Source organism: Nicotiana attenuata, unplaced genomic scaffold, assembly GCF_001879085.1.
Source record: "Nicotiana attenuata strain UT unplaced genomic scaffold, NIATTr2, whole genome shotgun sequence".
NCBI lineage: Eukaryota > Viridiplantae > Streptophyta > Magnoliopsida > Solanales > Solanaceae > Nicotiana > Nicotiana attenuata.
The window spans coordinates 95,579-109,410 of NW_017672019.1; the positions used below are offsets into that span (position 1 = coordinate 95,579).

A 13,832-nucleotide genomic window follows, 5' to 3' on the forward strand; every position below is an offset into this window, starting at 1 on the left:
AAGAGGAGATTCTCTCTCCATTCACAAACCTCCCTCTCTCTCTCTCTTCTTCTTCTTCTTCTTCTTCTTCAACACCCTCCATCCCACCCACACTCCAATTATTTCTTCGCCTCTTCATGCTCAAAGTAAGTTCTCTCTCCTCTTCTCTCTAATTTCTTTATTTTCCTAAGTAGTGTAAATTTTTAATTTTTGTAATATAGTTAAAACCCTAGTTAGGATTAGTCTAGGTTTTGCTTTCTTTTATGATTATTATGGGTATAGTTTTGTAGTTTGATGTTGGGGGGGGGGGGTTGTTAGTGTCAAACAAATGGTTGGGTCTCAATTAAGATTATAATTGTAAAATTGTTTTGGTATTTGGGGACCATAAACTAATTTTAATGGTGAATATTGATTTTGGGGTCATGTTGTTACCCGTGAATGATGGCAACGATGTTGTATATTGGTGGGGGTGTGCTACGGGCCGGACTTAGGAATTGTAATTATCCCGGTTGGTTGTTGTTGTAGGGTGAATTGTGGTTTAGAATGATTGTGTTGTAGTTTTGTTTAGTATAGGTTACTTGTTGGAAAGTGATGTTATCTCTTGTGGTGTTGTATATTGGAGGTAATATTGACTGGAATAAGTTTGGGGTGTCTGTTGCTGGATAGTGGTACTGAAAAGGCGGAGCCTGTTGTAGGTTGTATAGCTGTTGTCATTGGGTGGTGAAGTCTTGAGTAAACCACCTTAATGGCTTTAGCTCATGTAATGGAATGCTGGTTTGTTAACTGTTTTCAGGATTAAATGGCTTCCAAAAAGGCACAGGCGCTCTGGCGGTCCTTTCTCACGCACCTACTTTATGATGAATCTAGATTCCAATCGGAAACATGCTGAGGATGACTTCCGTACCAAAGCTAATAAACTTCATTCAGGAAAATCCCGATTGATCGGCTGCGCTCCGAGCTGAAAGTGTGGAGATGTATGAAGAGATCCGGAGGCGGGAAATGGAGTTCCTCTTTTGCTGACCCTGCACACTGTGCAACAAAGATGTTGGTTCCGTGAATTTTATGCATAACTGCCCATTAAAATTTGGGTAGGGAGTTGATTGTGGCGGGTAACGGTGGTCAGGCGCAGATTGATACAATCGCCGGGTGTTGAGTGTTGCCTCCATTTACCGGCGATGTTGACTTACTATCACATGACAGGCTTGGGGTGACATGGATGTTATGAGGATGTTGCTTTGTACGGAGGGGAGACCTATTTGGCTAAAGGAAGATATAACTCTCAACTCTAGGCTCCTTCACTCACCTCGCTAAGTGTTGGTTGACGATTATCTGTTAGCAGGTTCTGCCTTCTTAGCAAACCGGACGTGAACTCAACAGGGCATTGTAACTTGGTGCTTTATGACAGCGAAATGATTTCGATGCGCACGGATATGGCGATTGATGGTCTACAGGCCCGAATGATGTCTAAGGAGTCTATTTTCTTCCTTGGTCACCCACACTATGACTTGGATGAGGAAATCACTCCGACCAACAGCTGATGTGATTTGCTCACCTAAAAGCAAGCTTTCAAAGCTTCCAGTATCCGAGTGGGCAGAGAGCAACGCACTACATTGGATTTGAATGATGAGGAGGATGCTCGTACCCTACTGGCACCATCATAGGTCGGTCTTTCGACATGTGCTGTCCCGTCTTGGCGCTCTCATGCTGGGACAAACCTAACTTCGGTACAGTCCTCTCGGGCTAATGTTGCGCTCTTTGGAAGGAAGAGGTTGCGGATCTTCGCACCTCGGTGGATGGTCCTACACACCCCAAGGCTGACGGGCCATGTCTACACGGCAAGCCATATAGATCTAGAACAAGTTTTGGCTTGGCTGCGTGCATTGGGAAGGGACTGCATGTCGATCCAGTACCGTCCCGCGTCAGATTGAGTTCAGGGAAGTTTTCTACCTTCTTGTTATTTACTGTATTCTGATGAATGAGGACATCCATAATTTATAGTGTGGGGTGGGAGACTTGTCTTGGTAGTTGTATCTGTAGTGTAATATAGACTTGAGTCTATGTTGTAACTTAGAGTGATTTGTGTTGTATAATTGACTGTACTCACATTTAGAAGTACTGACTTCTGTTCGACAGGATCTCTCGAGGGTCATAGTCGAATCTAAAAAAAAAAAAAAAAAAAGAACAAAATGTAGAGGACTCTTCTGAGGACGGACCACTTGGACAGTATCTTGAGGAAGTAGTCCATGTAGGATTTTTATTTTTTTATTTTCTTCTTTTAGCGTAGTGTAGTACCTCCCTTGGTTTTTTTTGACCACGTTCTTTTCCAAGGGTTTTTCTTGAACGGGTTAGGTAGATTTTTCTTTTTTTGAAAGTTTAAGAATAAATGGGTGAAGTCAGAATGTAACCTCAATGTGTACGCTTCATAGAAAAGAACTTGAGTGTGTGACATCTAAGCTTGTTTGTAGACTCATATATATGCCTTATTTTGGCACATCTTGTCTTGCCTGAACACTCGTATGATTGTGTGGATGAACTGATTCGGAATGAGTTACATTGCTAAGTGTGTGTGAGATGTTACTTGCATCTAATGTTTGCCGGTATGATACCTAGAACTTGCCTGTGTTGTTTGCAAAGCGAAATGAAGTCGTTTAGTTTTAGAGATGATTGAGGCATTTCTTTGTTTAACCCTTTATTGCTTGAAAATCCACCTGTGCATCATACCATTGTTAACCCCTTTGAGCCTGAACCTTTTCTTTGATAACCTATAATGATCTAAATTGTGGTGTTTAAATACGCTAATTGAATTCTTCCTCCTAGAAGCACTTGAAGCACTAAAGTATATACAAAAGTCAAGTGTGGGGTGGGGAGAAAAGAAAGAAAAAAAAAAAGAGAAAAGGGGAAAATCAAGAATGAAGTCTGATTAGTGAACTGGCATTTTAAATAAATCTGAAAAAAAAAGGAAGTGTGTATAAAGGAAAAAGTAGCCAGTTGCACCAAACGGGAAATGGGGTGACGCAAGTAAAAACAAAATATGGAGAAACAAGTGGTTGATCATGAAATCAATAATAAAAGGAAGTGTTTGTATTAAAAGTGCTTAGGGAGGTTAGTCACATAATCCAAATATATCCTACCCGTCCCTCAGCTTACATTACAACCTATAAAGACCTCTTGATCTTTGACTGAATGACTCGATTAGTGGAGTATTACACTAGGGGCAAGCTTATAGGTGTATCTGTGTGGCATGTGAATGCTCTTTGCTGAGAAGTGAGCGAATTCTTTCTATATATGGTCTTGTTGTTGAATTTCATGTGTGTGGAACTACCTCTATGGCTTGGGCAATCATCACCTCATGAGCTAGCTTTTGGGGTTGAGTTAGGCCCAATGTCCATATCCTTCATTATATGCTGGTAGAAAATGGAGATAACTTCTAGTGCTAGTGAAATTAACTCTTTTTTCTTTCTTTCTAATAATAATATTAGACCGAAACGGGCTCAAAACGGAGTGACATGGATATGGAGGATTCATATAACTGATCTCAACTTGCTTGCGATTGATGCTTAATTGTTATTGTTGTTGTTGTTGTTGTTGTTATTGTTGTTGTATATTGTATGTTTAGTATACATAATTTTTTTTCTTGGAGTAGGAAGATACCGTTTCCTTTAGGATATGTCATTCCATTGAGATGGCTCTGCTTGGCTATCTTACTTTACTCCGTGTTGTCTCTCTTCTTTTTTCTATTAGTTGGTGGATCTTATAAACTTCTTGCCAGCAAAAGTTCTTGAGCTAATAGCTATCCTATATATCTGAGGCTAAGGTTTTTACCACTTAGATTTCACTCCTTGAGCATGACATTATTGTTGATAAACTAATGCTCAGCTGATTTTCTGACATGTAACTGGAAAGAAGCATAACACTGTGGGCATTCCATGATTTTGTTGAAGTTGGAATTCAGGAATTATTAAGGTGCTTTTCTAATGTTACTGACTTATTTAGTATGTATATGAATTTAGATCCAGAGCCTGGTGTTGTTTGCTTAGAAGAAGATGTAAAACCTGAAGAACGGATTGATTTAGCCTTGAAGTGTCTTCCACATTATGATCCTTCTAGCAGTTGGAATTCTGGTTCAGGAGAACCGTTCCCATTCCGCTACTGGAAAATTCGTGATTATGGATATGCTTACAGATCTAAGTTTACGACCCCATCTATGGCAAGTGACTTTCCATTGGTTGTTCCTATTTTGGTCATCTTCAAGAGTACTAAAAAGCTCTATTGTGCTAAAGGTTGCAGAGCATTTTATCTCAGCAATAGAGGTACTTAATGATAAGCAGCCCTCAGCACCATTATTAATCTCCTTCAACCCCAAGGAGGTGAGAAGGCAAGCTGCAGCTTCCACTCAAAGATTTGAAGAAGGTATTTTAATTTGTTGATGCGCATAAATTGGCTGTTCTGAGAATCTACGCATTGCAATTCACAGTTTCTTGCATCTTTTAATTATAGTACAAGCCATCAAATAAAAGCTGAAGATTGATATTAATTTCCTGCAATAAAGCATATCTTGAATTGCTGTGCCAAGTCTGTAGATCTCATTACTGAAGCATTTTTCTTTTCATCTGTTTTTGTTTTATTCCGATGTGGTCATGAAGGAATACCATTGTCGATCTTGGATGGAATTTTAATTGCAGTCAAGGATGACATTGATTGCTTTCCTCATCCTTCAAAGGGTATGTGTTTAACTTCTCATTTCCTCTGCGAATATCTCTGCCATTTTTAGCTGAAAATTTTTCCCTGTAAAAAAGAGCAGGTGGTTCTACATGGTTTCATGAGGTTCGCCAGGTAAACACAGATGCAGTTTCTGTGTCAAGATTACGAAGCAGTGGTGCAATTTTAGTAGGAAAGACAAATATGCATGAGTTTGGTATGGGCACAACAGGGAATAATCCGAATTACGGGTAAACTTTTGCCTTGAACCTACAAATAAGCAAATGTTAGAAGTGGAACCTTTTGACATGACTTCTTTATTCATTTTTTGTTAAAGCAAACTTGATAAAGATAAATGCTAAACATTGGTTTTGCGAATGTTGAAGAACGAATGCTGCTTGGGTATATTTTAGGTTGAGTGTATATTTTACCTTTAACATCACTAATGAGCATTTTCCTATGGCAGTACACCTGGAAATCCGCATAATCCAAAAAGATACACAGGTGGTTCTTCCTCAGGTTCAGCTGCAATTGTCGCTTCTGGATTGTGTTCAGCAGCATTGGGAACAGATGGTGGAGGTTGTATAACATATCAGGCTAGTGAATTAGTATCTTCTTTTGAAATAATTATAAGATTTTCAGGCTTTATTCATCTGAAGTCCAGGTTCAATACGAATTCCTGCTTCTCTTTGCGGGGTTGTCGGCTTGAAAACAACATTTGGACGGACTGACCTGACAGGGTAAGTTCATGAAGTGTAGATCAATGTGCATCTATACCAAATTGGTTTTATCCTTCTGAATATATTGTTTCTCCCGGTAAAACTTTTCTACTGTCAAAGCTATGATCTGCCTATACAACTTGCCAACTTCAGTTGCTACAGTTTAATTTTCTAACAGCCTAAAGGACTGTCCTTTCCTATATTTAGTTATCTGTAATTTGTGGATTTCGGTTTTATCAAGTCTCTATGTTAACATTCAATATCATACCTTTCTTGGTCTTTTGTCTGAGATCAAGCTTTACTATCTGATCTTATCAGTTTATAGTTTGGTTCATCTCTGTTCTTTTATCAGGTCACTGTGGGAAGCAGGAACAGTCACAATTGCTGGACCCATCACAGCTACAGTTGAGGATGCCATACTTGTGTTAGTAATTGGTTTCACCCAATCTTTTTTTACAAACAAATAGTCAATTCCGGTCATGAGCATATTGTAAAGCATAATCTATCTTGTAATTGGCGGAGTTGCCTTATCACTTCTTCATATGCTATAGTAGTTTTATTTCAATTGAAATGTCATCTTATATGTTTTAACATAAATAGAATCCATAGAATGAGTACATTAATCATTGAAACTAATTCTACTAATAGATATTAAAGCGAGCTACATGAAAACTAATACACGAAATCACTCTAAGTAAAAATATGCTTAGAGACTCTTGAATCTCATTATTTCTTGAATACTTGTAATAGGTACTGAAAGTCAGATGTATTTTCTCCCTATGCCTTTAGAGTTCAAAGGCTATTAGAGTTAAAGATTAGAAGTGTACTGAAAAAAGTATAAAGCCACCAAGATAGTCAGCTTCCAAGGAACAATGCTAGACCCTAACCATGACAAAACAATGTAAATTTCCTAACGCATGCCACCAGAGTCCTACTTTCTTCAATTAGGTTGTATATATGGGGATAAATTTTTGTTAAATTTGGTCAAGCTCTTGATCTGGTTATAAGACCACTCTTACAGTTGATATGTGTTGATTATTGCTATTTTTTTCCAACTTTTCAGGTATGCAGCAATCTTAGGATCCTCTCCAGCTGATCGAATTCCACTGAATCCTGTAATCACTCACAAAGTGTACTTTTGCAAAATTTCAAGATATTGTTCTGCTTGAGGGTCCAGTTTGAACTTCCCCCCCCCCCCCCCCCCTCCGTTCCTGTAAATACTGTAGCTAATATTTGTAAATAGGGCAGTGATCATTTTTCGACATTGAATTTTTCCACTAAATTGCAGTTATGTTGATCGCCTATGATACTCAAGCATGTTGATTACCTTAAAAACTGAAGTTTGGGCATTTTTCTTCAGCGGGTCAGTGACCTGTTCTGCTCTTGGTTCAGTTTGGGGATGTGTTCTTCTGCTGAATGTCTCATTCCTATCCATCCTGCAGTATTCACCCTACTTGTATCATATAGAAGACTATTTCAGTTAACTTGCTGAAGAAAAAAGTGACAATTGTCCATTGTTACCATGCTGTCTTAGGCTAAGTTGCGGGACTCTTCGATTTTGGTGCCGTCCCCGTCCCGATACGAGACGGGGACGGAAGCGGGAGCGGGATACGTCTCGGATACGGTCAACTGACTTCGGACAATTAGACCGGAGTCCATCGACAAATTTGGGGGAAAAATTGAGATTTTGATTTCTCAAAATAAAAAATAAAACAAATTTAGGAGAATGAAAGAATAAATATCCATCTTGGAGAATGAAAGATTGAATTTTACAATATTCATGTAAGTTTTTCACAGAATATCTCTCAAAATTTACAATATTTTTATAGCTCTATGTTTTATTAGCCGAATCCCCGCACCCGTATCCATATTCGGATCCGCACCCCCGAATCTTAAAATTTAGATTTTTCCGAATCCGATACTCGGATCTGTCCCCGTATCGGATACCCGCACCCGAGTCCGAGCAACTTAGGTCTTAGGTCCCCAAAGTGGATTTGATATATCTATAAAAGACCAATCTTAATCATAGGATTAGTTTGATCCTATACTTGTACAGGAGACTGTTGATGCAGGTTCAATGCAGAATGAGTTCTTTTCATTGGATTAAAAAGTTGTACTCTGCATTAAGCAAGCTGTTTTGTACTCACATTATTATTAATTGATTTTTGTTCAGTCCCTCCCTTGTTTACCAGATTTATCTTCCAATGAGAGTTCAAACATTTTGGGATCACTTACCCTGGGAAAGTATACAAAGGTTTTGCACATCTGGTTTCTTAAGGTTGTTGTTGATTTTAACCTTCTTGGTTGAACTTTGTCTGATATGACACGTCTTTTGCAGTGGTTTAATGATGTTAGCTCAACTGACATAACTGATAAGTGTGAAGATGTCCTAAACCAATTATTTCATCTGCATGGGTGCAAAGTAAGTCCGTATCACCCTTTATTACCCTTTGTCATCTATTTCAGAGGACTTTATGCTTAAATTCAGATTCAGTTTCTGGATGTAACTTTGTTATTCTATTTTTATTGCTTTACTCTTTGCAATCAAGACAACAAAGATCGTCATACCGGAGCTTCGTGAGTTGCGCACAGCCCATACTGTTACTTTTGGATCTGAATCACTATGCTTATTGAATCTTGATTGCGAGGATGGGTATATCTATTTTCCATTCAAGCTATTTGTTCAACTGCTTGCAATCTTGTAGTTTGGACTAATATAACTTTTTTTTCATTTTATGTAGGAAAGGAGTAAGATTGACTAATGATACTCGCACAAATCTAGCACTCTTCAGATCATTTGCAGCATCAGATTATGTTTCTGCCCAGCGCCTTAGGTAAAAAATAAGTTACTGAATTACTTAATACACGTTGAAACAATTTGTTCAGTTGCTGTTTGTTTTAATATCGAATTAGGGATGTGAAAACTGCATTTGTGTTGTGGATCAGTGGCATATACGTATGATTCTACATTTAGATAGACTTTCCTAGCTCTAACTACATCAGTAATTTTAGGTTTTGCTTACCTCACTTTAAGCTCATTGTGTGTAAAAGCTTAAAAGTTATCATCTTCGTATCCTGATTTTAAATTTTCAACTAGAACAAGATATTTTCAGAGTTTGTGCATGGAAACAAATTTATCTTCTTCTAGAAGAGCACATTAGAATCCATGTTCACGCCTTTAATTTCATTGTTAGTTTACTCCATAGTTACTTTGTATTTGTGAAGTGTCATCTAATGGTTCTTTCTGTCTTATGTTTGGCAACGTGTTAAGTGTCAGATGTACTACTAGATTTTATCTAAATATTAAAGGATTTCAACACTCGCTACAGAATTGCATTTAGAAATATGATAAAATTTGTTCAACTTATTCAGCTTGCCTATGTTTCTTATTGCAGGCGAAGGATAATGTACTACCACATGGAGATTTTCAAGAAAGTAGATGTCATTGTAACACCTACCACTGGGTATACTAAGTTTTTGCACTTTATGGGCCCTTAATCTATAAATACACTTCTTTCATATCCTGTTAAGTAAAATTGTTGCATAGTAGCTACTATCCATTGCATGTATTGTGCGAGTTGTTGGTTGATCTCTGTTAGATTTATCATAAGACATAGTACTTATGCATCTCCCAATTTCACATATCTCACATGGTATAAGAGCTCTTATAAGAGGGAAACCTGTGTTTGTTTTCAATGATTTGGAAAGTTGAACTAAAAGTTAAACCGACCTTTGAGTTGCATGATAGTGGTGGCGATTTTCCTCAATCTTCTGGTTGATGGAAGTTTCAGGAAGTTGGTTTCAGAAATAGTTGTTATGTCACAAGAAAAGAGGTTTTTCTGGTGTCCTCTTGCTATTGATATAAGATTTTACTCAACGACAGTCAAAAATCATAGAAGATTAGCGCAAAATAGGAGTTATATATTTCTTTTCACTTAATGTGGAAAATGTCTGAGTGAATGATTCAATAAGAGTATTAGAGATTAGGATACTTCTCGTGTCCTTGAAATTGTACCCCATATTTTAGCCTTTTGAGAGGAGCTCGTACCATATATTTTAGCATGATGATCAGAATCACATCTGTCTGTTGTTATGATCTACACAGGAGTTTCATTGAATATCTCACTGATGGAGTTTTCACATCAAATGTAAATGTGCATGTTCAATTAGAAGGACACATACTGAGGCTTATCTATCATAGAACAAAATATTTTTGAATTTAGTCCCAAGTAATTATATCTCCCTTTTTTTCAACTAAAGTAGCTGGCTAGTACTTTGTGTATACTGTCATTCATGTCAATATGTTTCAGGACTAACTGACACTTAAATTTATAACTTTTATTTTTTTTTTCTTCCAGAATGACAGCTCCAGAAATTCCAGAAAGTGCTCTTGAAGTTGGAGAGACAAATTTGCAAGTTGTAGGTAGGTTAACATCATTTTATTACTTTGTGGTTAGTAGTTCCTGAAATACTCCGTCATCTCCTTTATATCCTCTACGTCCTTGCTGTTGATGTGATACAGTAGAGGTAACTGGCAAAGCTTGGGGAAACAAATACCAATTTGTGGTTTAGCTGCAATATCTATTTTCTGGTTTCTATGGATTGCATCTGGGGTGTCAAATAGGTGGGTTGGGCTATATTTGGGCTGGTTAAAATGGGTTGAACTAATAAACTAGTTGGGTCATAACCCCTCCAAAGTTTGCTTGGGTCAAAGTAGGGCGGGTCAATTTGGGCTATTCGATGGGTCATAAACCAAAATTTGATTTTTGCATGCATTGGAGACAGGTATTGTACTTTGGTATTGGAAGTACTGTTTATCTCACACAATATTTTCAATATTACTACATTTCTTTTTGTTACGATGAGCACTTCCTGATGATGTAACTTTATTTAGACTACTTAATAGTTACTCGTTTGCTATTCTTTTCAGCAAGCCTAATGCAATTTGCTATAACAGCAAATCTTCTCGGGCTTCCAGCAATTTCTGTCCCAGTAAGTGACATTCATCCTTTTCCTCTTAGGCAGTTCACTGAGAGTAAATCTCAGAAAAAGATTTGGAATGGAAGGACCTGCATGTTGATGATATGCAAACAAGTTTCTAATTATTTCAACCTAATAATATTACAGTAAGTCTATTATATATATAAGATATTGCGCTAGGAAATCGTTGAATATGGAATTCTAGGAAGGAATAAGTGCCGATTTTGATTTCCCTCAGCAAATTCCTCACTAATTATGTTGAAACCGGTCGTGTAAGTGGAAATTTTATTCTTCTCTTTGTTCACATTAACCAGACCAGATAATGTTTGTCCGAAAAAACTGAAGATGTGAATAGATGTTTTTACAAATCAGAAAAATATACAAGGTTTTGATTGATATTAGAACAGAGCTTTGATTCTTCATTCTTCTCTTTTGTCGGGAAATAGGTAAACTTAGATCATCCTTTTATATGTGGCCTCTGTATTCCAAGATCCAATTTATTACACAAATAGCTAGTTTTTCTGTAGTTCAGTGTGGACAAAATTCAATTATCACTACCGCAAGAACGGAACTTCTCAGTCAGACACTTTCTGGTGTGCCACTTCCACATCCTCTTGAAAGGCACATCATTAACTACTTTCTCTCCTATTGCATTTCGAGTCTCTACTTTGTTCTGATTCCATTTCCTATTGCTAGCTTGATCTCCTTTGGCCTTTGAAATTTCAGTATACCATTCTTCATTTAGTAGCGGCTAATTTGCTTGGTTTTAGTTAACTATGTGAGAATGCACGGGAGAAAATATTATTGATTAATTATGACAATGATACAATGAGCCCTATATATATATATATATATATAATACATGTCCTACTCCTAATACTTATGGGATTAGGGTTATTTACTACTATTTAACTATCAAACTAACATTCTCCCTCAAGCTGGTGCATATAAATCATATGTACCGAGCTTGTTACATATATAACTAATACGAGAATCAGTGAGGGACTTGGTGAAAATATCAGCAAGCTGATCATTCGACTTCACAAATTTTGTAGCAATATCTCCCGAGAGTATCTTTTCTCTAACAAAGTGACAGTCAATCTCGATGTGTTTAGTTCTTTCATGGAACACTGGATTTGACGCAATAGGAAGAACAGCTTGATTATCACACACAAGTCCCATCTGACTAATCTCACCAAATTTCAACTCCTTGAGCAACTATTTGATCCAAATTAGCTCACATGTCGCCATTGCCATTGCTCGATATTCTGCTTCTGCACTAGACCGAGCAACCACATTCTGTTTCTTGCTCTTCCAAGACACTAAATTTTCTCCTACTAAGACACAATATCCAGACGTAGAGCATCTATCAGAAGGTGATCCTGCCCAATCAGCATCTGAGTATCCAACGATCTGCTCATGGCCTCGATCCTCAAACAATAAGCCTTTGCCTGGAGCTGATTTTATATGCCGAAGAATGCAGACAACTGCATCCCAATGACTATCACAGGGAGCATCCCAATGACTATCACAGGGAGAATCCATAAACTAACTCACAACACTCACAGGAAAGGAAATGTCAGGTCTAGTCACTGTGAGGTAATTTAATTCACCAACCAACCGCCTATATCTTGCAGGATCGCTAAGAGGCTCCCCCTGTCCTGGCAGAAGTTTAGAATTCGGATCCATCGGAGTGTCAACAGGTCTACAACTTGTCATTCCTGTCTCCTCAAGAATATCTAAGGCATACTACCGTTGTGAGATCACAATACCTGAGCTAGACTGAGCGACCTCAATACCCAGAAATACTTTAATCTGCCCAGATCCTTAGTCTGAAAGTGCTGAAAGAGATGTTGCTTCAACTTACTAATACCATCCTGATCATTGCCGGTAATAACAATATCGTCAACATAAATGACCAGATAAATATAGAGATCTGAAGCAGAATGTCGATAAAATACAGAGTGATCAGCTTGACTACGAGTCATGCCAAACTCCTGAATAACTATGCTGAACTTACCAAACCAGGCTCGAGGAGACTGCTTTAGACCATAGAGGGACCGGCGCAACCGACATACAAGACCACTAGACTCCCCCTGAGCAACAAAACCAGGTGGTTGCTCCATATAAACCTCATCCTCAAGGTCACCGTGAAGAAAAGCATTCTTAATGTCCAACTGATAGAGAGGCCAATGGCGAACATCAGCCATGGATAGAAAAAGGCGGACTGATGCAATTTTAGCCACGGGAAAGAAAATATCACTGTAATCGAGTCCAAATATCTGAGTATATCCTTTGGTAACAAGACGAGCCTTAAGTCGATCAACCTGGCCATCTGGACCAACTTTGACTGCATACACCCAACGACAACCAACAGTCGATTTACCCGAAGGAAGAGGAACAAGCTCCCAAGTACCACTCGTATGTAAAGCAGACATCTCGTCAATCATAGACTGTCGCCATCCGGGATGAGACAGTGCTTCACCTGTCGACTTAGGGATGGAAACAGAGGACAAAGATAACACAAATGCACAATGGGATGGTGAGAGACGATGGTAACTTAAACTGACATAATGAGGATTAGGATTAAGTGTGGACCGTATACCTTTTCGTAGTGCAATCGGTTGATTAAGAGGAGACAAGTCGGCATTATTAGCAGGGTCAGGTGCAGGACGTGAATCAGCTGGGCTTGATGCTGGGCGCGGACGACGATTATAAGTCAGGAGTGGTGGAGCTGTAGAAGGTTGAACTGGACTAGGTGGTGGCACTGGAGCTATAGTTGGTGGCACTGGACTAGGTGGTGGCACTGGACTCAGTGGTGGCACTGGAGCTATAGGTGGTGGAGCTGCAACTGGAACTGTAGGTGGTGGAGCTATGGAGTAAGATGAATGGGAGATAGGGACTGAATCTCCAAAAGAAAGAACTGGTAGCACCTCAGAAATATCTAAGTGATTAACTGGACCTGTGAAGTATGATTGAGTTTCAAAAAGAAGGTAACATCAGCAGACATAAGAAATCGCTGAAGGTCAGGAGAATAACATCGATATCCCTTTTGCGTTCTCGAGTAACCCAGAAATATGCACTTAAGAGCACGAGGAGCTAACTTATCTTTTCCTGGAGTAAGGTCATGAACAAAGCACGTACTCCCAAAGACACGGGGTGGAAGAGAGAACAAAGGTAAGTGGGGAAACAGGACAGAGAATGGAACTTGATTTTGGATAGCTGAAGATGGCATACGATTAATAAGATAACAAGATGTAAGAGCTGCATCTCCCAAAAATGCAGCGGAACATGAGATTGTATAAGTAGGGTACGAGCAGTTTCAATAAGATGTCTATTCTTTCTTTCAGCTACCCCATTTTGTTGGGATGTGTACAGACAAGATGTTTCCCATGGGAGTTCAAAAACTGCTGAAATGGGGAAGACAAATACTCTAGGGCATTATCACTACGAAAT

The 13,832-nt window shown here is 38.6% G+C and overlaps 1 protein-coding gene across 1 annotated transcript in view; it reads left to right on the plus strand.

Moving 5' to 3' along the window:
- Window positions 1-11,172, plus strand: part of LOC109211367 (fatty acid amide hydrolase-like) — a 21,362-nt gene extending 10,190 nt beyond the window's left edge. Inside the window, exons 2-16 of the mRNA XM_019374898.1 lie at window positions 3,990-4,186; window positions 4,260-4,389; window positions 4,623-4,700; window positions 4,781-4,928; window positions 5,144-5,256; window positions 5,342-5,417; window positions 5,749-5,820; window positions 6,460-6,511; window positions 7,570-7,650; window positions 7,735-7,818; window positions 7,946-8,049; window positions 8,138-8,230; window positions 8,792-8,860; window positions 9,755-9,819; window positions 10,327-11,172. Of these exons, the coding sequence (XP_019230443.1) occupies window positions 3,990-4,186; window positions 4,260-4,389; window positions 4,623-4,700; window positions 4,781-4,928; window positions 5,144-5,256; window positions 5,342-5,417; window positions 5,749-5,820; window positions 6,460-6,511; window positions 7,570-7,650; window positions 7,735-7,818; window positions 7,946-8,049; window positions 8,138-8,230; window positions 8,792-8,860; window positions 9,755-9,819; window positions 10,327-10,526 (1,562 nt within the window). The 3' untranslated portion in view covers window positions 10,527-11,172. The remainder of the gene's footprint in view (window positions 1-3,989; window positions 4,187-4,259; window positions 4,390-4,622; window positions 4,701-4,780; window positions 4,929-5,143; window positions 5,257-5,341; window positions 5,418-5,748; window positions 5,821-6,459; window positions 6,512-7,569; window positions 7,651-7,734; window positions 7,819-7,945; window positions 8,050-8,137; window positions 8,231-8,791; window positions 8,861-9,754; window positions 9,820-10,326) is intronic.
- The last annotated feature ends 2,660 nt before the right edge of the window (window positions 11,173-13,832 follow it).